The sequence below is a fragment of the Galeopterus variegatus genome, unplaced genomic scaffold (assembly GCF_000696425.1).
Source record: "Galeopterus variegatus unplaced genomic scaffold, G_variegatus-3.0.2 Scaffold3572, whole genome shotgun sequence".
NCBI classification, from domain to species: Eukaryota; Metazoa; Chordata; class Mammalia; order Dermoptera; family Cynocephalidae; genus Galeopterus; species Galeopterus variegatus.
The window spans coordinates 144,210-165,498 of record NW_007729683.1 but is presented as its reverse complement, the minus strand read 5'-3'; the positions used below and the strand labels follow the sequence as shown (position 1 = coordinate 165,498).

At 39.6% G+C, this 21,289-nt stretch overlaps 1 protein-coding gene across 2 annotated transcripts in view; it reads left to right on the top strand.

Moving 5' to 3' along the window:
- Positions 1–21,289, top strand: part of MTOR (mechanistic target of rapamycin (serine/threonine kinase)) — a 134,757-nt gene that overhangs the window by 12,297 nt on the left and 101,171 nt on the right. For both annotated transcript variants that reach the window (XM_008585443.1, XM_008585442.1), the window contains exons 9-19: positions 1,582–1,768; positions 2,750–2,878; positions 3,596–3,840; positions 5,024–5,239; positions 5,589–5,794; positions 8,278–8,400; positions 9,262–9,351; positions 9,467–9,559; positions 9,886–10,020; positions 10,262–10,391; positions 11,741–11,991. In XM_008585443.1, the coding sequence (XP_008583665.1) occupies positions 1,582–1,768; positions 2,750–2,878; positions 3,596–3,840; positions 5,024–5,239; positions 5,589–5,794; positions 8,278–8,400; positions 9,262–9,351; positions 9,467–9,559; positions 9,886–10,020; positions 10,262–10,391; positions 11,741–11,991 (1,805 nt within the window). The remainder of the gene's footprint in view (positions 1–1,581; positions 1,769–2,749; positions 2,879–3,595; positions 3,841–5,023; positions 5,240–5,588; positions 5,795–8,277; positions 8,401–9,261; positions 9,352–9,466; positions 9,560–9,885; positions 10,021–10,261; positions 10,392–11,740; positions 11,992–21,289) is intronic.

Genomic DNA, 21,289 nt, shown 5'->3' with positions numbered 1-21,289 from the left:
TACTGAAATATGTCAGTGAAATTTAGCCTGGGCAGCCTCCGTAAGTACTCACCTCATTGCATAACTGCTGCTTGTTTAAAGCCTGCAGTTTGGAATTCATTGCTTGAATTTCCCAATTTTAATTTGGGGAATATCAAAAATACTCACCCTAAGACTAAGTTGGAATCTACAATGTCAGAATCCTAATCTCTCAGGGTACTAAATTTGGAAAAAGAAATTACAATCTTGATTTAAGCTCATTTCCTGCTGAAATGTTCCCTATATGTGAAAGCCCAGTTTTCCTTGTTCATTCACTCTAATTTTAGGGTTGTATTAACTAAAATTGGTTGGTCTGCCTGTTTTCAAGCCCCAGAATGCTTCATTTTCATTTGACCACAAGAGCTGTGGGAGAAGACATTTCCCACTAGAGTAACCGTGGTGGTGTATATGTGCTGCTTGGGCATTTAGTTCATTCTCTAAATGTGGTTCCGGTAGCCCTCAAGACCCCTGACTTTCTAATGAATGTGTGGTCTTGCCTTCCCTTCTCTGCTGTTTTATATGTGCTGCTGTTGCATGGACTTGGGACAAGCGTTAAAGGAAGAGAAGAAATAGAAGAGAGGCAAGAGTCAGGAAATTCTAGCCTTCAGAGGAAAAATAACTCTTTAGCTTAAATTACACAAGAATCGCCTACCCATGAACATTGGCTTATGTAAACTTAATGAAAATATACATGTGGCTTTCCAAATTACAGACTAAATCTTATTATATTAAACATAACTATAACAAAAATATCTAGGTAATAACAAAGTAATTTCAGGGCCTAAACTGAATGGAATGGCCTGTTTATTTCAAATAGTATTCAATATTACTTCTAATTTCATTATAATATAAAATAGTTTAGATAATCCTCCCTTGTTTTTAAACAAGATTTAACATATATCTCTTATCTCTCAAAATTTTTATTTTATTTTTTTTAAAAGCAGGTGGCCAATACAGGGTAACATATGTCTTAAACAACAGCATGTAATCTTTCCCTCAAAATATAATACTAATGGGGCCGGCCCGGTGGCGCACTGCGCTAGTGCGCCGCTTGGGAAGCGCGGCGGCGCTCCCGCCGAGGGTTCGGATCCCACATGCAGACCGGTTCCCGCTCACTGGCTGAGCGAGGCGCGGGGGCAGCGCCGAGGGTTGCGATCCCGTTGCCGGTCCTGGTCCGGTACGGGGGCGACACTGAGGGTTGCAATCTGTTGCCGGACATGGAAAAAAGACAAAAAATATATATATATATATATATAAAATACTAATGGAGACAATTTTGTGATATCATTGTTTTGGAGACCGTTTAAGGTGTTTTTTTTTTGTTTTTTGTTTTTTTTTTATTAAAGGAAAAATTTTCTTATGTTTCTAATATTTCCAAAAGATGTATCTGAGGAGTGATTATCAAGCAGAAGACTTTGGTCAGTCGTACATCCTCTAAATTCTTCTTAACATCTTTCCAGCAGGCTTTCTTCTATTATTCTTAAGTGCTTTAGAGGAACTCTGACCATTTATGTATAAACCAACCCCAACCTTGAGCCATCCAGTTTTTCTTTCTGTGTTCAGATACCCAGTACCTCCAAGATACCATGAACCATGTCCTAAGCTGTGTCAAGAAGGAGAAGGAACGTACAGCAGCCTTCCAAGCCCTGGGCCTACTTTCTGTGGCTGTGAGGTCTGAGTTTAAGGTCTATTTGCCTCGTGTACTAGACATCATCCGAGCAGCTCTGCCCCCTAAGGACTTCGCCCATAAGTAAGCATCTCTATTATGATTTCACCTTCCTCTCCTTTTGGTTGGAGAGGAAGGATGCTCCATCCCAGTTGCATATCGATTAAGCCCATTCTATGCAGTGTTAGACTCCAGGGTATAGCAGATTGTATAAAGGACAGCCGTTCCTCAGTTGAATTCTGACCTTTTCCAAATGATATGAAATGAACGTAAATATTTCGGGAGGTCGAATGCCCTGAGAATGTGTTAGACACCAGTGCTATTTTCAGTATTGTTATTTACTGGGAATCCTCTAGTTTTGCTCTTTTCTCTGGCTTTCAAAGGTCTTATTTTGATATAAGACCTAAAGAGAGGACTCCTTGACTGGAATTGGGGGGACCTAACAGTCATCTTTTCTTATTGCTAAAGTTGGGTAAGTTATTCCACCTCTTCACACTCCCAATGAATAAAATATAAGAAAAACCTTAAGCTCCCTGTCAGAGAGGCCAGGATGTCTTTGCTAAAGCTAGGGGGTCAGTTTCAATTGGCTTTAGTTTTAGAGTTGTGTCTTTTATTTCTCTGTTTTGTTAGCAAGGATTGCTCTGGTAAATTAATAAACCTCACCCTTTCTAAAGCCCTACAATCTTATCATTGGGAGAAGACTTTCTTTCCGTATGATGGCTGTGTGCTGCCCTCTGGTCCCTGATGAACATATTGTTCAGTTTGCTGCCTAAATAGTTACTTTGGTCATTACTGCACTAACCCATATAGTACCTCTGTGTGAATTCAGAAAAGGGGCCCCTTTCTTAATACCCTTTACTGCCATCTGCTGGATTGTCATTTTAAATATACAAATCTACAGGGACTATGATGTAATGGGCCCCCTAAGTGTGAGTAGACAGTCTGCACACCCACGTGTGGTAACCCTGCCTGAATAACCTGCCCTTCTTGCCCCAAGGTGATTTTGAGGTGGGACATCACAGAATATTATTATATCTACATTAACCACTCTTTGTTTCTCTGCAGGAGGCAGAAGGCAATGCAGGTGGATGCCACAGTGTTCACTTGCATCAGCATGCTGGCTCGAGCAATGGGGCCAGGCATCCAGCAGGATATCAAGGAGCTACTAGAGCCCATGCTGGCAGTGGGACTGAGGTAGGTGTTGGAAACCTGAGCTTTCCCTGCTTCAGTTAGTGGGAGGCATGGTCCACAGTGTTGGGACTGTGTTAAAAGAGCAAGGCATGGTTGTTGCACATTAAATTGGATGGGCAAGACAGCTCAGATTAAACACATAGGCTTCTTTTGAATCCTGGTTTCATCGCTAGCTAGCTAAGTAGTCTTGACTAAATTACTTAACTTCTCTGAGCCTTGGTTGTCTCATCTGAAAAATGGGTACAATAGCAATTCCTCTTGTCTAGGGTTATTGTGAAGATTTCATGAAAAAGCCACTCTTAGCATAGTGCCTGGTATATAGGAAGTCCTCAGTAAATGTTTGCAGCAATTGTTTGTACTATTAATCATCAAATTGCTTAAGCTCCTTTAACTTCAGTTCTCTTCGTCTGTGAAATAGAGATGATACACTCAATTTGCTTCCCAGATTGTTTATTGAGACTTAGTTTTCTGTAGTGGCTGAATTATATTAAGGAAGTTCTCCTGTGGCAAAAAACAGAAACTCATAGATTATTCTGAAATCCGAGACCAAGCCAAGAGAGTTAAGCACATTTACTCTATTTTATAGTATCCTTTCTACTTTAAAGACCAAGCAGTGATGGGGCCTGCTCCCCTTGCTGGACAGCAAGGACTGTTTCTTCCCCAGAACAGACTGAACGTCATGTGCCCAGCCCCATATGTAACTGGTTTCCTTTCCTTCAGCCCTGCCCTCACTGCTGTGCTCTATGACCTGAGCCGTCAGATTCCACAGCTAAAGAAGGATATCCAGGATGGGCTACTGAAGATGCTGTCCCTGGTCCTTATGCACAAACCCCTCCGGCACCCAGGCATGCCTAAGGGCCTGGCCCATCAGCTGGCCTCCCCTGGCCTCACGACCCTCCCTGAGGCCAGCGATGTGGGCAGCATCACTCTTGCCCTCCGAACCCTTGGTAGTTTTGAATTTGAAGGTAAGGAATTGCAGTGGGTCTTGCCAAGATAGTGAGTGATGCTGGCAACCTTGAGGAAAGAATGAAGGTGCCTAGAATTCTAGGATCTTGCCAGGGTCCTGGAGGTTAGCTGAATCTAGTCTAATTTAGCTGATTCTTCCTAGATTCTCTCCATATATTATTAACTCCTACTGTTTGTTTCTGTTCTGTTTTTTTTTGTTTGTTTGTTTTTTGGTGGCTGGCCTGTATGGGGATCTGAACCTATAACCTTGGTGTTATAAGGCTATGCTCTAATGTTTGTTTCCTTGTCACATACTGCATTTGGGAATAGATGGTTTTGAGGAAAGTATGCATAGATCTAAGGAAATAATGCTTCAGAGACAGAATTCAGAGATGGATCCCCCTCACTTCTTCACACACATACCCCCACATACACTTCCCTGTAGCTGAGATGGAATTTAATGTTTTGAAATGTATAAACAGAGGCTTTTGGGTATTTCCATTCCCATGGTGGTATGATTTCCAAGAGTGTTGTACTGTGTATGTGTGTAATTCTAAGCTGCAGATAAACCCACATTAATAACATAGGGAGATACATTTCAGGAGAAAAAATGGATACTTGTGAAATTTAAGATTGTGTAGTTAGTATTAATCAAGAGTATAAGGAAACAAGCAAGTACAGAAAGGCTAAACATGCTGTCTGGAGACTTACAGTTGTCTGTGGTTTCTCTATTGCAGTTTTTCCATTTACATTGATTAACACCCATGATAATTTATTTCTAATGAATAGAAAGTAACTATGCTTAAACCCAGCCTACATCAGACTCTGTTTTTTGTATTTAGATCTGGGAATGAAAATAGTCAAGGTAAATTTGATCCAGAATTGTTTTGCCCTTTGGGAATGTAAGGGGTTGGGTCAAAATAAAACAAAATAATTTATTCTTTGAAGAGAATATAGAAAGGGTAAGATGGGAGGGTACCTTTTTTCTGTCTCTCTGCTCCTTCACCATGTCTTCTGCCTTTGTGCTGATTAGAAACCCATTTGTTACCCCTTAAGAGAAGAGTTCTGGGTCAATACCTTGTTGATCAATATCTTGTTGAAAATGGAATTAATAGTAACAAAATGGAAAATGCAGCTAGCAAGTTGCAAACCTATCTGTCCACAGCAGCATTTGTTCTAATTTCTCTCTGCCTTTGCATCCAGGCCACTCTCTGACCCAGTTTGTCCGCCACTGTGCGGATCATTTCCTGAACAGTGAGCACAAGGAGATCCGCATGGAAGCTGCCCGCACCTGCTCCCGCCTGCTCACACCCTCCATCCACCTCATCAGTGGCCATGCTCACGTGGTTAGCCAGACTGCAGTGCAAGTGGTGGCAGATGTGCTCAGCAAACTGCTCGTGGTTGGCATAACAGATCCTGGTAAGCTTACAAGACAGAAGCAGTGTAGGGTGGTTTAGGAGCTTGGGGCAGATGGAAGTAGCCAATTTCATTACATGGCCTTTCTAGAGATCTTCACCCTCAAGCTGATGTTCAGTTATTTCTCGGCCAAAGTATTAGGCTTAGCTACTCCAGCCTGGTGGTGTAAAATAATCTGTCTTTAATTCTTTGACCATTATTCCTGAGTAGAGAAAAGAATGACAGAAAGTTAGATGAAAGAAAGGTATCTAGAATCCTCCCACTAGACTGATGGCAGTGGAAATGGTAACTGGGAAAGGACTGGAGTGATGGGATCATGAAGAGATGTTCACGCACTCAATTGCTCTTGCAGACCCCGACATCCGCTACTGTGTCTTGGCATCTCTGGATGAGCGCTTTGATGCACACCTGGCCCAGGCAGAGAATTTGCAGGCCCTGTTTGTGGCCCTGAATGACCAGGTGTTTGAGATCCGGGAACTAGCCATCTGCACTGTTGGCCGACTCAGTAGCATGAACCCAGCCTTTGTCATGCCTTTCCTACGCAAGATGCTCATCCAGGTAATGTGATGACAATCATACGTACAGGCAGTGGGGAAAGGACTCTCCCTGTGAGAGCTGTTTGGGGTAGGAGAGTCAAGGGCAAAGAAGGGGAAGAAAGATAGAGATACCTGGTAAAAGCCAAGGTCTTTTTGGATCCAACATCTATGTTTTCTTGGGTTTGTAATTGCGATTCTGGGGATCATCACTCATAAGTCTTTTGTCAGTATGACTGCAGGGTGCTTCTTCATCCCAGGCTAGCCTCATGCAGCTCTTCCACCTGGCAAGACACCAGTGATTCCATTTCTTGACCCTCTTTAGTACAGATGGTGTCAGTCTTCCCAGCACCTACTGATCCATCTACTCCTGCTTTTCTTGATGATGCCAGATCAAGCACAGAGGCCACTGTTCTTAACAAAAATAACAAGCATGAGGACGGTTCTAACATTTTTTCTTAGTCATTGTCCCAGGTCTGTGGTCCCTAACTTTTATTCTTAATGTGAGATGCCAAGTTAAGCTGCTTGGACTATAGCCTAAGGTGGATTCAGGTTGGCATTGCTACTAGATCTAAAAGGATTTTCAATTCCTGATGAAACCTGGCTCCTCAGTTTTTGTCTTCACCTATCCATGTTAGTTCTCTGACCTCCTCATGAGCAATGCATGGTCCAATCCTTGCCTCAAGTTATTTCCACCTACCTCTTCTGGGTCTCGAAATGGCTCACCAAGTCTTTTCCTGTCCCCTCACCTCTACCCTGTCCCCACCTCACCCTCTGCTTCCTGACCTCCCCCATTGTTTCTTTTGAAATAAACACTTTTCATAACACATAAAGAACTTAAACATAGAAAGTCATTAATATAATTCATCCTAGAGAAATGTCATTTATTCACAATTTCTCATAATTAAAGTGGCTGTAAATTACATCATCAGTCTACAAATTAGAAAATTTAACTTTTGTTGGCAGTTCTGTTTTTTAGCCTAACAATTTATTTCTTTAACTGCCAGCTCACATTAGGAGTGCCTATCATTTTAAGTCTTTTTAAAATACCTAAGTCTTTGGGAAGGAAAAGAAATCATTGTTGAGCCTGTCAGCTCAAATTGTGCTAAATGAGTTTGGTATAGAAATATCTCCTAATGAGAATATCAATGTGTTCATTCAGTTAGCAGATATTTTGAGCACCTACTACATTTCAGATACTGCTGGGTGCTGGAAATATATTTATGAACAAGCCAGACATGGCTCCTTCCTCTTGAAGCTGACATCAATAGCTCTCAGGCCATCTCATTTTTCTGATATCAAACAATATGAAGCTCTGTTGAATGAATTTATTATGTCCTGAATTTAGTTCTTGAAACTCCAAGATTTTAAGTAATTTTTTTGTTTTTAAACTTTGATATAGGGTTTCCCAAATTGAATTATGCACTTTCAAACCTTAGTAAAAGTTTGGCATTTTCATGAGGTCTTGGTCATTAGGGTTGGCACTGGTTGTTCTTACTAGGGTGCATCAAGGCTCTCTGGCTCTGGAAGGGGACTTGCAGTTATTTGGTTTGGCCCTGTGCTGCCCTAGATGGTTGTGCTCTGCTTACTGGGGCACGTTTTCTCACAACCAGCCATCGCCTCTTGCTACTGTGGGTCCATTCTCAGTATCCTTCTCTATCTCCTATTGCTGTTGTCTTGCTGTGACTAGAGGAAAACAGGCTGCCAAGGGGATCCAGAGAATCAGTGTTATTAAATCAGTGTAACCTAAGACAAAATATAATGTTATATATGGACTACTCTGGGTGGCTGAATTAACCTGGGCTTTGTGATGTTCACTTTCCTCACTGCTCAGAGATTTCCTTCTGGCAACTATCTATAAGTCTGTCTATATTAAGTTGTCTATGTCTGTGTCACCATGAACATAATGTGCTGATTTGCTGGTGTTTTAAGGATGTCAGTTAGAGCTAACAGTTTTCTCTGTTCAGAAAGGCTCAAGGGGATCCTATTGATGTTATCCTCAACTATTTGGGTTTATCTAGAAGTGCCCAAAAGACCTACGGAGTATCAGCATTTCTCTCAATGTCATAGCTCTTCTAACTGTTCTTTGATTACTTTGTTATTATTTATAGGCCCTCTTAGTGATTTGCTGTCTGGACAAGGATTTTTCTCCCAGGGAGCCCTCCATTCTTCATTTCTGCAAAACCCTACTCACAGCTCTCCTTGTTGGTTTTCTCACTCTCTGTGACTGTGTTACACTGTTAAAAACTCCATGTTAGGGAGGACTGTGGGACTTTAGGGTGCTGTGATAGTAGAAGGGGATGCTTTCAAATAGTTTTTCTTTCAGTTGCAGCTGTATCCAAGGCTATTCTGTGAGCTGCAGAGATGTCCCTTGTTGAGTAACTAGAAGTTATTTGATCTGCTGTGGATGTGTGGTTCCTTTCCTTAGTTAATTGCCACATTTTCCCTTTTAACACACAGTCCCTCTCTAGAATGTCCTCTGTCATAGTGAGCCTTTCTTCCTTATAGATTTTGACAGAGCTGGAGCACAGCGGCATTGGAAGAATCAAAGAGCAGAGTGCCCGCATGCTGGGGCACCTGGTCTCCAATGCCCCCCGACTCATCCGCCCCTACATGGAACCTATTCTGAAGGTAACATACAACAGACAGAGAGGCTGGCACCTTCTCTCCAGGTTGTTTTATGTCAGCTTGTTTGGGGAGATGGGAGTGTTTCAATGCTCGCTGGTACACTGAGCAAAGTAGAGAAATTCTTTGGTCCCAGTCTTAGGGACAGGGCCACATCAAGCACTTTTGGTTGAAGAATACCAAGAATCTTACCAGTTGCAAGAAATTCTGTCTTTATGAGAGATAAGAAAGGATTCTTCAGACACATTGAGTGTGCTCGGGAAGAAGTAGGTGAATGGTGACATAAAATAGCTCCCCCAGGGCCGGCCCGGTGGCGCACTGCTACAGTGCGCCACTTGGGAAGTGCGGCGGCGCTCCCGCCGAGGGTTCGGATCCCACATATAGACCGGCCGCTCACTGGCTGAGTGAGGAGTGGGGGCAGCGCCAAGGGTTGCAATCCCGTTGCTGGTCTCGGTCCGGTACGGGCGCGACACTGAGGGTTGCGATCCGTTGCCGGTCACGAAAAAAAAAAAAAATAGCTCCCCCAAAATGAAGAAAGAATGAGCTTTAAAATCTGCCTTCAAATATGAATATATTAGTGTCATGTGAAGTCTTTCATAACATGAATCTGGGCAAATGATCACAGAGATATAGATTAGAAACATGGGAAATGTTTTTAAATCATGGTTCTTTCCATCTCTCATATGTCAGACTTCTACTCAGTATGAAGAAAAGTTTGAGAATCCATATTCCAGTGAAATCCTGGTTTCCTAAAGACTAGAAGTAATTTATTTATAACTGAGATGATCTCTTGGGCGAATTTTACTTATGTAAAAGAAGGGTGTCTAGTAGATTCTAATCTGCATTCATTTCCTTATACCTCGTTAGGCTTTAATTTTGAAACTGAAAGATCCAGACCCTGATCCAAACCCAGGCGTGATCAATAATGTCTTGGCTACAATAGGAGAATTGGCTCAGGTATGGAGACAACTGCTATTTCCACAAGGTGGAAAGAAACTAACCTCTGAGGAAGTCAAAATACTTCTTAGTGCCATAATTTCTAATCCCATCTACCACCTTTTTCATTCTACAGGTTAGTGGCCTAGAAATGAGGAAATGGGTTGATGAACTTTTTATCATCATCATGGACATGCTCCAGGATTCCTCTCTGTTGGCCAAGAGGCAGGTGAGTACCAGTAATTCCTGATTGAGCAGGAGAGACCCCATGACCTTATTTCTTTTAATCATTTGAGAATGGAAGGGGTATTTCCTTTGAGAAAGATGAGAGTATTTTTTATCTTTTGATCCAGTGATTGTTGTAGATTTGTACTTGATCAGACTTGTTTTTATGCCCTAACTCTCCGAATTTCTGTCCATGATTAGTATCTTTACTGGAAACTTCTTATAATAGCCTCTTATACTTCATTACAATCATTTTATTAAGAGAGTACAACTATGCTTTCTTTTCTCCCACACTGACTCAACAAACCATGTGATCTTTTGCTTGTCCAGGTGGCTCTGTGGACCCTGGGACAGTTGGTGGCCAGCACCGGCTATGTGGTGGAGCCCTACAGGAAGTACCCTACTTTGCTTGAGGTTCTGCTGAATTTTCTGAAGACTGAGCAAAACCAGGGTACACGGAGAGAGGTAGGGAACATAGCAGACTTGGTCTGTAAAGGCTTTGCTGGGAGAACGGAGAGAGAGAGATTGTGATGTTAACATGCTCTGACAGTATTGTTCAGACTTCTCTCTCCCTCTCCGTTTTGTTCATCCAGCTGGTCATTTGGGTATGAATTGGGGCTTATGGAACATGAGAAGAATATCTGTGAAGCCTGTTGTAATCACATGTGATAAATGTTTTCTTTTCCCCTTCCCCTTCCGCACGCAGGCTATCCGTGTATTAGGGCTGTTAGGGGCTTTGGATCCCTACAAGCACAAAGTGAACATTGGCATGATTGACCAGTCCCGGGACGCTTCTGCTGTTAGCCTGTCAGAATCCAAGTCAAGTCAGGACTCCTGTAAGTTGGGGGGAACCATGAGAGACTTGCCAAAATCTCGACTCACAAAGCCCTTGCTGGCTGGATTTAGAAAGAGTCTTGGGCCAGATAACTATGAAATTATAGGATATTGATTCATTTAGCAACTTTTAAACAAAAAGTCAGTAATTTCCTCTTGAATCCCAGCAGGGATGCTGCTTCCCAGTGTGGCCAGAGTCCTCACGTTTGTCTAGATTCTTTTCAAGGGTTAACAGGCCAAGTCTGTACTCTTTTTGATGCCAGTGAGAGAGATACAGATTATCTCCCCATCACCTCTGTTCATTTCTCATTCTTTGTTAGTGTCTATTTGATATTTTTTATTCTTGTAACACCCAAAGAGGAAGAGGGTATTTATTCTCCTTATTTTAATTGATATGAAGTCTGAGGCAAGACTCAGGCATGGAAAAACTAGTAGCAATCAGAAATTTCAGGGCTCTTTTTTCCCTCAAGGGATCTGGCCCTAGAGCCCCACTGCCTTTTGACATGCAGCCTGAGAGAGTGGGGTAGGGTGTGGGGATACAGGAGAGTTTTACTAGACAGCCTGTTGTCCATCAGGGCAGGCCTATTTCTGAAAGTGAAAGTTCAACAGTACCTCTCCCAACTAGTCCAGTAAAGTTATTTCCTCCAAATAAATTAATTTGTTTCTAAACTCCATAGATGGGATCATATTTTTTCTCCCTTCTGTATATTAGAGAAGTATGCCTGTGATGTTATCCCATCAGACCCATGGCTATCAAGAGCAGGGCCTGAGCCATGTCCCTCCAGGTGTTCTTCTGTATTCAGTGTTGCCAATCAGCCAGTCTCTTGACCTGTTCTAGTTCTTACTCTCCTCACTGCACTGTTAACAGCCCCCAGTCAGAGTCCTCGAGATCCTCGTTGTTCATGTCAGGTAGCATTTGCCTACTAACTTGTCTGAATTCCCTAGAGGGACCAAACAGCTGCAGAACAGATGTTTGGCTAATTTAATTCCTTTTACTTTCATTTGGGAGAGTAATTATTTTTATTGATGGTTTCAGCTACAAAGTTGTGAACTGTAATGGTAAGAAGCTAAGTTAAACATAGCTATTTAAAGAAAAACCATCATGTACTGTTTTAGGCTTTTGTGGTTAGGGTAACAGAAAAGCCAAAAACTGTTTAGTTCTTGATGGTGAGAGCCTATTCATCGGTTCCCAAAAGACCCATATTCCTAGTGGTGTTACAACATACCAGGGAGAAAGATATTGATGCTAATGTCTGTCAGGAGGTTTTTTTGTGCGTTGTTAACCATGCTCTGCCTAAAGTCAGGGTTGTGTCATGGATAGTTCGTGACTCTCTTTGTCATTTTGTCCTAGCTGACTATAGCACCAGTGAAATGCTGGTCAACATGGGAAACCTGCCTCTGGACGAGTTCTACCCAGCTGTGTCCATGGTGGCCCTGATGCGGATCTTCCGAGACCAGTCCCTCTCTCACCATCACACCATGGTTGTCCAGGCCATCACCTTCATCTTCAAGTCCCTGGGGCTCAAGTGTGTGCAGTTCCTGCCCCAGGTCATGCCCACCTTCCTTAATGTCATCCGGGTCTGTGATGGGGCCATCCGGGAAGTAAGTACCTAAAATCCCTAAACTCTCACTCCTCTGCTCCATACCACACGTGCATAGAAGTTCCATTTGTGCCTCAGCTTCCTAATAATGCACTCTGCTTTCTACTGAACCTAATGTTTTTCCTCACCCTTAACTTCTAACACCTAAGTCTACAATCAGCTTGATCAATTTTCTGGCTTATCCCTTGAAGATGGCTAAAAGGTGAATGGCCAAGGGGAAGAGACAGCAATCTAGAGTTCAGTCCAGTGTAGAATGTCCCACAGTCTGGATTTCTGGTTGCTTCTTCATGACTGGATTTAAGTCATACATTTTTAGTGAAAATACAATGTAGGTGAAGTTGCAATCTTCTTACTTGATCTCATAATGTCAGTTTTTCTCATTGTTGATCTTAAGTTTAAGCATATGGTTAAGGTGCTGTCTGTCAGATCTCCCTAAAGTTACCTTTTTTTTTCTTTTTGGCAGGAAGAGAGTCTTTATTATGCAAAAGCAGTGCTATCTAGGAAAATCACACACTGGTTGTTTCTTTCCAATAATATGACCAAGCGTAAGGTTACTTTTTTCCTTTGTCATTAATAGTAATCTCAGGTGATGCTTTGAGAAATTAAAATGCTGTAAGTTTGCAAATAAAGTACCTACTTATAAGTAACTCAAGGGTGAAAGAAGAAATCATAACAAACATTAGAAAATATTTCTGAACAGTAATGAAAATACTATATTATTATTCAGCAGTAAAGGAGGAAATAACTAATAATCACACTAGTGGTTGAAAAAGGATGACTTTCTAGTTTTGTCATTGCTTCTACTTTTATTAGCTGACTTTTCTTTTTGTAAAAAGGAATTTTGTCCTCCCCCAACCTCCTCTTTTTTCTTTCTCTTAAACCACAGAACATACAAAGTGGTTCCATGAGTAAATACCCATACCATTATTAACAACAAACCTACTAAGTAAAGTTCATGATGACTTTATAGTTCTGACTGTTCTTAGAATATGTTCTACTAAGGGTGTAAAGTCAGAGTACTATGTTTAAGAGATACTTGAATTAAATATTTTTCCCTCTGCAGTCATATTATCAAGTTGGTGTGCATTTAGAGGAGGTAGTATCATTTTAGAAATTATATTTTCTAACTTTGTGTCTGGAGTATAGAAGTGCAATTTATTTTTACATATTGTACTTATAACTATCAACCTCATTAAATTCTTATTAATTTTAATAATTTACCTGTAAATTCTCCCAGGTTTTTACTCTAGATAATCATACAGTCTGAAAAAAGAAAAAGAAAGAAAGGTAGTTTTGGTTTTTTGTTTTAATCTATAAACCATTTATTATTTTTCCTTCCTGTGTTCCTAGGACCTCTACTACAGTATTGATTAGAAGCAGTGATAGTGAAAATCTTTAACCCTGTTCCTGATTTTAATGGGACTGCTATTAAGATTTCACCACTAAGTAGAATGTTTGCTGTAAGTTTTTGGTAGATAGCTTTTTAAAGGTTATAAATGTTTCCTAGAGTCTTAGTTTGCTAAAGAATATCATCAGTGTTGAATTTATCAGATGCCTTTTCTTCATCTTTTGTGATAATCATGTGGTTTTTCTCTTCAAATGTGTTAATACATTGAATTACATTGATATATGTCCTCATGTTGAAACATCCATGCATTCTCATTTTAAAACCATCTTGGTTATGATGTATTTTTAATTTTGATTTTATATCTAATATTTAATTTTAACTACAGGCTCCAAGATCTGTTTAGCTTTTCTGTTTCTTATTGACACAATTTTGGTTACATTTTTCTAGGAAACTATTCATTTTATCTAAGTGATAAAATTTGTTGCATGAAGTTTGAAGTTGCTCACACTGTTCTCTTACATTTTAATTTCTTCCAAAAAATCTTTCATAGTTTTTTTCTTTTTCAATCAACTTTTGGTTCAGACCCCTTGGCTTCCCAGCTGCCAAAAAAAAAAAAAAAAAAAAAATCAACTTTGCCTTTGACCTCTCTTGCATCTTTATTTTCTATTTTATTAACCTGCTTTTATTATGTTCCTTTTCTTTTTTTTTTTTTTTTTTCCTTTTTTGTCTTTTTTACTGACCGGTAACGGGATCGCAACCCTCGGTGTCGCGCCCGCACCGCGCTCAGCCAGTGAGCGGGAACCGGTCTCCACATGGGATCCGAACCCTCAGCGGGAGCGCCGCCGCGCTCCCAAGTGGCGCACTCTCCAGTGTGCCACTGGGCTGGCCCTTTCCTCATGCTTTTTAAAAAATTCTTCCTGTACTGGCAGGCCACAAAAATAAACAAATAAAAATTTATGTTGGAATATTAGGTTACTAATTGTCAATCATCTTTTCTAATGTAATCTGTTAAGGCTATAAATTTTACTCCAAGTTTAGTAGCTGCATTCCAAAAAATTTTTAAATTCTATTGAGGTAAAATTTACATGCTCCTGGTAGTTAGCTCAGTTGGTTAGAGTGTGGTGCTGATAACACCAAGGTCCAGGGTTCAATTCCTGTACTAGCCAGCCACCAAGAAAAAAAGTTCACTCTTCTTAAGTGTAAAATTTATTGATTTTTAATATATTTACAGAGTTGTGTAATCATCACTAACAATCTAATTGTAGAAGATTTTCATCACCCGTGCAAGAAACCTGCCCATTTGCAGTCATTTTCCATTCCTACCCCATCCATAGGCAACTATTGTCTTTCTGTCTTTATAGATTTGCCTTTTCTAGATATTTCATATAATTGAGATCATAGAATATGTGGTCTTTTGTGTCTGGCTTCTTTCACTTACATAATACTTTTGAGGTTCATCCATGTTGTGACATGTATCAATAGTACATTTCTCTTTTATTGCTAAATAATAATGTATCATTATTGTTCAGAAATATGTATTTTCTAATGTTATTGAGTTATTTAGAAGTGGATATTTCATTTGCAAACTTGCAGGATTTTAATTTCTTTTTCATACTGATTTCTGCTTGATTGTATTGTGTTTATGATTCTTTGATTTCTGCTGAAATTCCCTTAATGGTCTAGTGCTTGATTGATTTTCAGAAATGTTTCCTGTACGTTTGTGAACGGTATGTATCTGCTAATATTAAGCACAGGGCTCTGCATGTGTCCTTTGATTGAGCTTATTCTTTTTTGTTCTTGTTAATTTTTTCTTCCATTGATCTGTCGATTACTGAGAGAAGTGAAATAAAAGTCTGCCAATACAGTGGTGGATTTATTAATTTCTCATAGTTTAGTCAACCTGTTTTATGTATTTTTGAGGTTATATTATTAGATGCATGCAAATTTTAAATCATATCTTCCTGGTAAATTGACTATTTTGTCGTTATGCAATGACCTTTTTTATCTTTAATAATACCTTAAAATTTATTTTCCTAATATTAATAGAGCTATACCAGCTTTTATTGGAGATGTGTGTCTTTTCCTATCCTTTCAACTATCTTGTGACGTTTTGTTTTAGATGGGTCTCTTGTAAATATAATATAGCTAGATTATCTTTATTTATTTTTTTCATGATTTTTTTTAACTTCTCATTGTACATTGAAGTTGATTTTCATGTCCCTTTACCCATTCTTCCTTCCCCTTCTCTCTCTCTCCTCTCCACCCCACTACATCATGTCTGTTCACTTGTCTTAACAGGTTCAAGGAATTGTTGTATCTTCTTTCCCCCCACCCTTTCTTTGTATATTTATTTATTCATTTATTTTATAGCTCCCACAAATAAGTAACAACACGTGGTATTTCTCTTTCTGTGCCTGACTTGTTTCACTTAATATAATTTTCTCTAAGTCCATCCATGTTGTTGCGAGTGGTAGTATTTCATTCTTTTATAGCAGAGTAGTATTCCATTGTGTAAATGTACCACAGTTTCCTTATCCATTCATCTGATGATGGACATTTGGACTGGTTCCAACTCTTGGCTATTGTAAATAATACTGCAATAAACATGGCAGTACAGGTATCCCTTTGGCATGATGATTTCCATTCCTCTCGGTATATTCCAGCAGTGGGATAGCTGGGTCATATGATAGATCTATCTGTAATTGTTTGAGGAACCTCCATACCATTTTCCATAAAGGCCATACCATTTTGCAGTCCCACTAACAGTGTATGAGAGTTCCTTTTTCTCTGCAACCTCGTCAGCATTTATCATTCTCAAACTTTTGGATATTAGCCATCCTAACTGGAGTAAGATAGTGTCTCAAAGTGGTTTTGATTTGCATTTCCCGAATGCTGAGTGTTGTTGAGCATTTTTTCCTGCGTCTGTTGGCCATTCGTATATCATCCTTTGAGAAAACCCTATTCAGTTCCTTTGCCCATTTTTTAATTGGGTTATTTCTTTTTTTGCTGTAAAGCTGTTTGAGTTCCTTGTATGTTCTGGATATTAATCCTTTGTCAGATGTATATTTTGCAAATATTTTCTCTCACTCTGTTGGTTGTCTTTTCACTCTGTTAATTGTTTCTTTTGCTGCGCAGAAGCTTTTTAGTTTGATATAATCCCATTTGTTTATTTTTCCTCTGGTTGCCTGTGCTTTTGGGGTCATATTCATGAAGTTGTACCCACTCCTACTTCCTGGAGTGTTTCCTGTATATTTTCTTTAAGGAGTTTTATTGTTTCAGGATGTATATTTAATTCTTTAATCCATTTTCACTTGATTTTGGTATATGGTGAGAGGTATGGGTCTAGTTTCATTCTCCTACATATGAATATCCAGTTTTCCCAGCACCATTTGCTAAAGAGGCATTCTCCTCCCCAGTGTGTAGACTTGGTGCCTTTATCAAAGATCAGATGGCTGTAGGTGAATGGGTTGATTTCTGGGTTCCCTATTCTATTCCATTGATCTGTGTTTCTGTTTTTATGCCAGTACCATGTGTTTTGGTTATTATAGCTTTCTAGTATAGTTTAAAGTCAGGTAGTGTTATGCCTCCAGCTTTATTTTTTTTTTTTTTGCTCAGGATTGCTTTGGCTATGTGTGGTGTTTTGTTATTCCACATAAATGTCTGGATAGTTTTTTCCATTTCTGAGAAAATTGTCATTAGAATTTTGATGGAGATTGCATTGAATCTGTAGATCGCTTTGGGTGATATGGACATTTTCACAGTGTTAATTCTTCTGATCCAAGAGCATGGGATATCTTTCCATCTTCTTGTGTCCTATTTAATTTCTCTCAACAGTGGTCTGTAGTTCTGTTCATAGAGATTTTTCACATCCTTGGTTAACTTTATTCCTAAGTATTTTATTTTTTTGGTGGCTATTGTAAATGGGCCAGCTTTCTTGATTTCTTTTTCTGCATGTTCACAGTTGGAGTTTAGAAATGCTACTGATTTTTTTTGTGTTGATTATACATATTTTGGGGATTCAGTGTTGACATATGTGGATCAAATCAATATTACTAGTATGTATATTATTACAAATTGTACTTATTCTTTATGCCCCTTGTCTAATCTCTCCCTGTCCCCCTCTCCCTCCCCCCTCCCAGCACTGACAACCCTAGATTTCTTCTCTTCCTCTGAAAGAGTAATGGTTACTCTGTTGATTTGTTGCCTAGATGGTCTGTCCAATGCTGAGAGGTGTGTTCAGGTCCCCCAGTGTTATCATAGAGCAGCCACTTCTTCTGTCACTCTGGAATGGGCTTTGTGGAGAGAGATATCCTCTTCTTTTCTTTGGTTTCTGCTGGTGACTCACCTTGTGTCAGTGCACTCCAGTGGCTGGTGGACCATCTTCATGCTGATTGTGACATCTTGCCACTTTTGTGGCAGCCGTGGTTACTGTGGTGCCTGTGGTGGACTACCCACATGGAGGTGATGTTTTTGCATGCTCCTTTGCGCTGGTGGTGTCCCTGGTTGTGGGAGCAGCCCTTAAAGCGGTGGTTTCTCCCACCTTCGTGAACTCCATAGGTCTCTCCTCCTCTTCTCCTGAGCTCCAGTGGCCCCAGCTTGGTTGTTACATTTTTATAGTTATAAATTGGTAATTTGTGGGAGAGAGTGATGCTGGGAACCGTCTATTCTGCCATCTTGACCAGAACCCACTTTTGTGTGTTGATTTTGTATCCTGCAACTTTGCTGAAATCATTTATCAACTCAGAGTTTTTTTGTAGAGGCTTTAGGCCATTCAATATATAGAAACATATGATCCACAAACAGGGACACTTTGACTTCATCTTTTCCAGTCTGGATGCCTTTTATTTCCTTCTCTTCTCTGATTGCTCTGGCTAATACTTCCAACACAATGTTGAATAGGAGTGGTGAGAGTGGGCATCCTTGTCTAGTTCCTCTTCTTAACGGAAAAGCTTTCAGCTTTTCCCCATTCAGGATGATATTGGCAGTGGGCTTATCATATATGGCTTTAATTGTGTTGAGATACTTTCCATCTATACCTAACTTGTAGAGAGTCTTTAACATGAACAAATGTTGAATTTTGTCAGATGCTTTTTCAGCGTGTATAGAGATGATCACACAGTTTTTGTCTTTGCTTTTATTGATGTGGTGTATCACATTTATTGATTTGCATATGTTGAACCAACCTTGAATCCCTGGGATGAATCCCACTTGATCATGGTGTATAATTTTGTATATGTGTTGCTGTATTCTGTTAGCTAGTATTTTATTGAGGATTTTTCCATCTGTATTTATCAAGGATATTGGCCTATAGTTTTCTACTTTACATGTATGTTTGTCTGGTTTTGGTATCAGGGTGATGTTTGCCTCATAGAATGAGTTTGGTAGAATGGTGTCTGTTTCAGTCTTTTCGAATAGTTTATAGAGAATTGGTATCAATTCCTCTTTGAAGCTTTGGCAGAACTCTGCAGTGAACCTATCCAGTCCTGGGCTTTTCTTTGTTGGCAGCCTTCTGATAACAGCTTCAATATCTTTTATTCTTAATGGTCTGTTCAGATTTTCTATATCTTCTTGGCTCAGTTTCAGTAGTTTGTATGTGTCCAGAAATTTATCCATTTCCTCCAGATTTTTTTTTTTTTTCCTTTTTGTCTTTTTTTGTGACCGGTAACGGGATCGCAACCCTCGGTGTCGCTCCCGTACCGCAACCGGCAATGGGATCGCAACCCTCGGTGTTGCACCCGCACCGCGCTCAGCCAGTGAGCAGACCGGTCTGTATATGGGATCCGAACCCTCGGCGGGAGCGCCACCACACTCCCAAGCGCCACACTCAACCGAGTGCGCCACCGGGCCAGCCCCCTTTTTTTTTTTTTTTTTCCTTTTTGTCTTTTTTCGTGACCAGTAACGGGATCACAACCCTCGGTGTCGCACCCGCACCGCGCTCAGCCAGTGAGTGGACCGGTCTCTCATTTCCTCCAGATTTTCAAATTTGTTGACATATATAGTTGTTTATAGCAGTCTCTAATGATTCCTTGTATTTCTGAGGTATCAGTTGTCATATCACCTTTTTCATTTCTAATTTTTGTTATTTGGGTCTTCTCTCTTTTCTTAGTTAGCCTTGCTAAAGGTTTGTCAATATTATTTATCTTTTCAAAAAAACAACTTTTTGTTTAATTGATCTTTTGTATTGCCTTTCGGGATTCTATTTCATTTAGTTCCGCTCTGATCTCAATTATTTCTTTCCATCTACTAATTTTGGGGTTGACTTGTTCTTGTTTTTCTAGTTCTTGAAGTTGAAGTGTTAGGTTGTTTATTGTCTATCTTTCCATTCTTCTGAAGTAAGCATTTAATGTGATAATTTTCCCCCTTAGTACTGCTTTTGCAGTATCCCACAGGTTTTGTAATGATGTGTCATTATTTTCATTAGTTTCAAGTAATTTTTTGATTTCCTGTTTAATTTCTTCTTGGACCCATATGTCATTAAATAGAATGTTGTTTAATTTCCACGTGTTTGTATAGTTTCTAGAGTTTCATTTGTTATTGATTTCTAATTTTAATCCATTGCAATATGAAAAAATACATGGAATAATTCCAGCTTTTTTGAATTTGTTGAGACTTGCTTTGTGACCTAACATGTGGTCTATCCTGGAGAATGTTTCATGTGCTGATGAGAATGAATATTCTGAGGTTGTTGGATGGAATGCTCTGTAGGTATCTGCCAAGGCCAGTTTGTCTAAAGTGTTGTTTAGATCTTGTGTTTCTCTGTTGAATTTTTGCCTAGATGATCTGTCCAATGTTGAGAGTGGGGTGTTCAGGTCCCCCACTATTATGGTGTTAGTGTCTTTCTCATTCTTTAGATCTAATAGTGTTTGCTTTATAAATCTGGCTTCTCTGACATTTGGTGCATATATATTTATGATTGTTATGTCTTCTTGATGGATAGATCCTTTTATCATTATATATTGGCCTTCTTTATCTCTTTTTATGGTTTTTGGTTTAAAGTCTATTTTATCAGATATAAGAATAGCTACTCTAGCTCATTTTTCATTTCTGTTTGCATGGTGTATCTTTTTCCATCCTTTCACTCTTAGTCTATGTGTGTCTTTACAGGTGAGGTGAGTCTCTTGAAGGCAGCATATTGTTGGGTCCATCTTTTTAATACAGTCAGTCTATGCTTTTGAGTGGGGAATTTAATCCTTTTACATTTAGAGTTATTATTGAAAGGTGTTGATTTACTCCTAGCTTTTTATTGATTTTTGTTTAGCTGTCTTAAGTATTATTTGTTCTTTCTTTCTGATTTTCTGTTTGTCTTCTGCGTTTGTTAGTTTCTTGGGACGGTAGATAAACTATTTTTTCTCTTTATTGTTAGCATTTTTGTTTTACTAATAGGTTTTGTTCTTTCTTGAGTATTCATGACAGTGATGGTTGTTTTTCAGGTGTCAAACCCAGTGCTCCGCTGAAAATTTCTTGTAAGACTGGTCATGTGGTAGTTAATTTCCACAGTTTTTGTTTGTCTAGGAAATATACTATTTGTCCTTCATTTTGGAAGGATAGCCTTGCTAGGTAAAATATTCTTGGCTGGTAATTTTAGTCCTTTAGTATTTTGAATATATCATCACATTCTTTTCTGGCTTTTAGGGTTTCTGATGAAAAGTCTAATGTTATTCTGATTGGGGCTCACTTTTAGGTGACTTGCCTCTTCTCGCTTGCAGCTTTTAAGATTTTCTTTGTCTTTGTGAGTTGCCAGTTTGACTATAACATGTCTTGGAGAGGACTTTTTGGGGTTGAATGTGTTTGGGGATCTTCGGGCCTCCTGAATCTGAAGATCTGTGACTTTCCCTATACCTGGGAAGTTTTCTGCTATTATTTCATTGAATATGTTTTCATTGCCATTTCTTTTTCCTTCCCTTCTGGAATACCCGTCATTTGGATATTTGAGCACTTAAGGTTGTCTGTT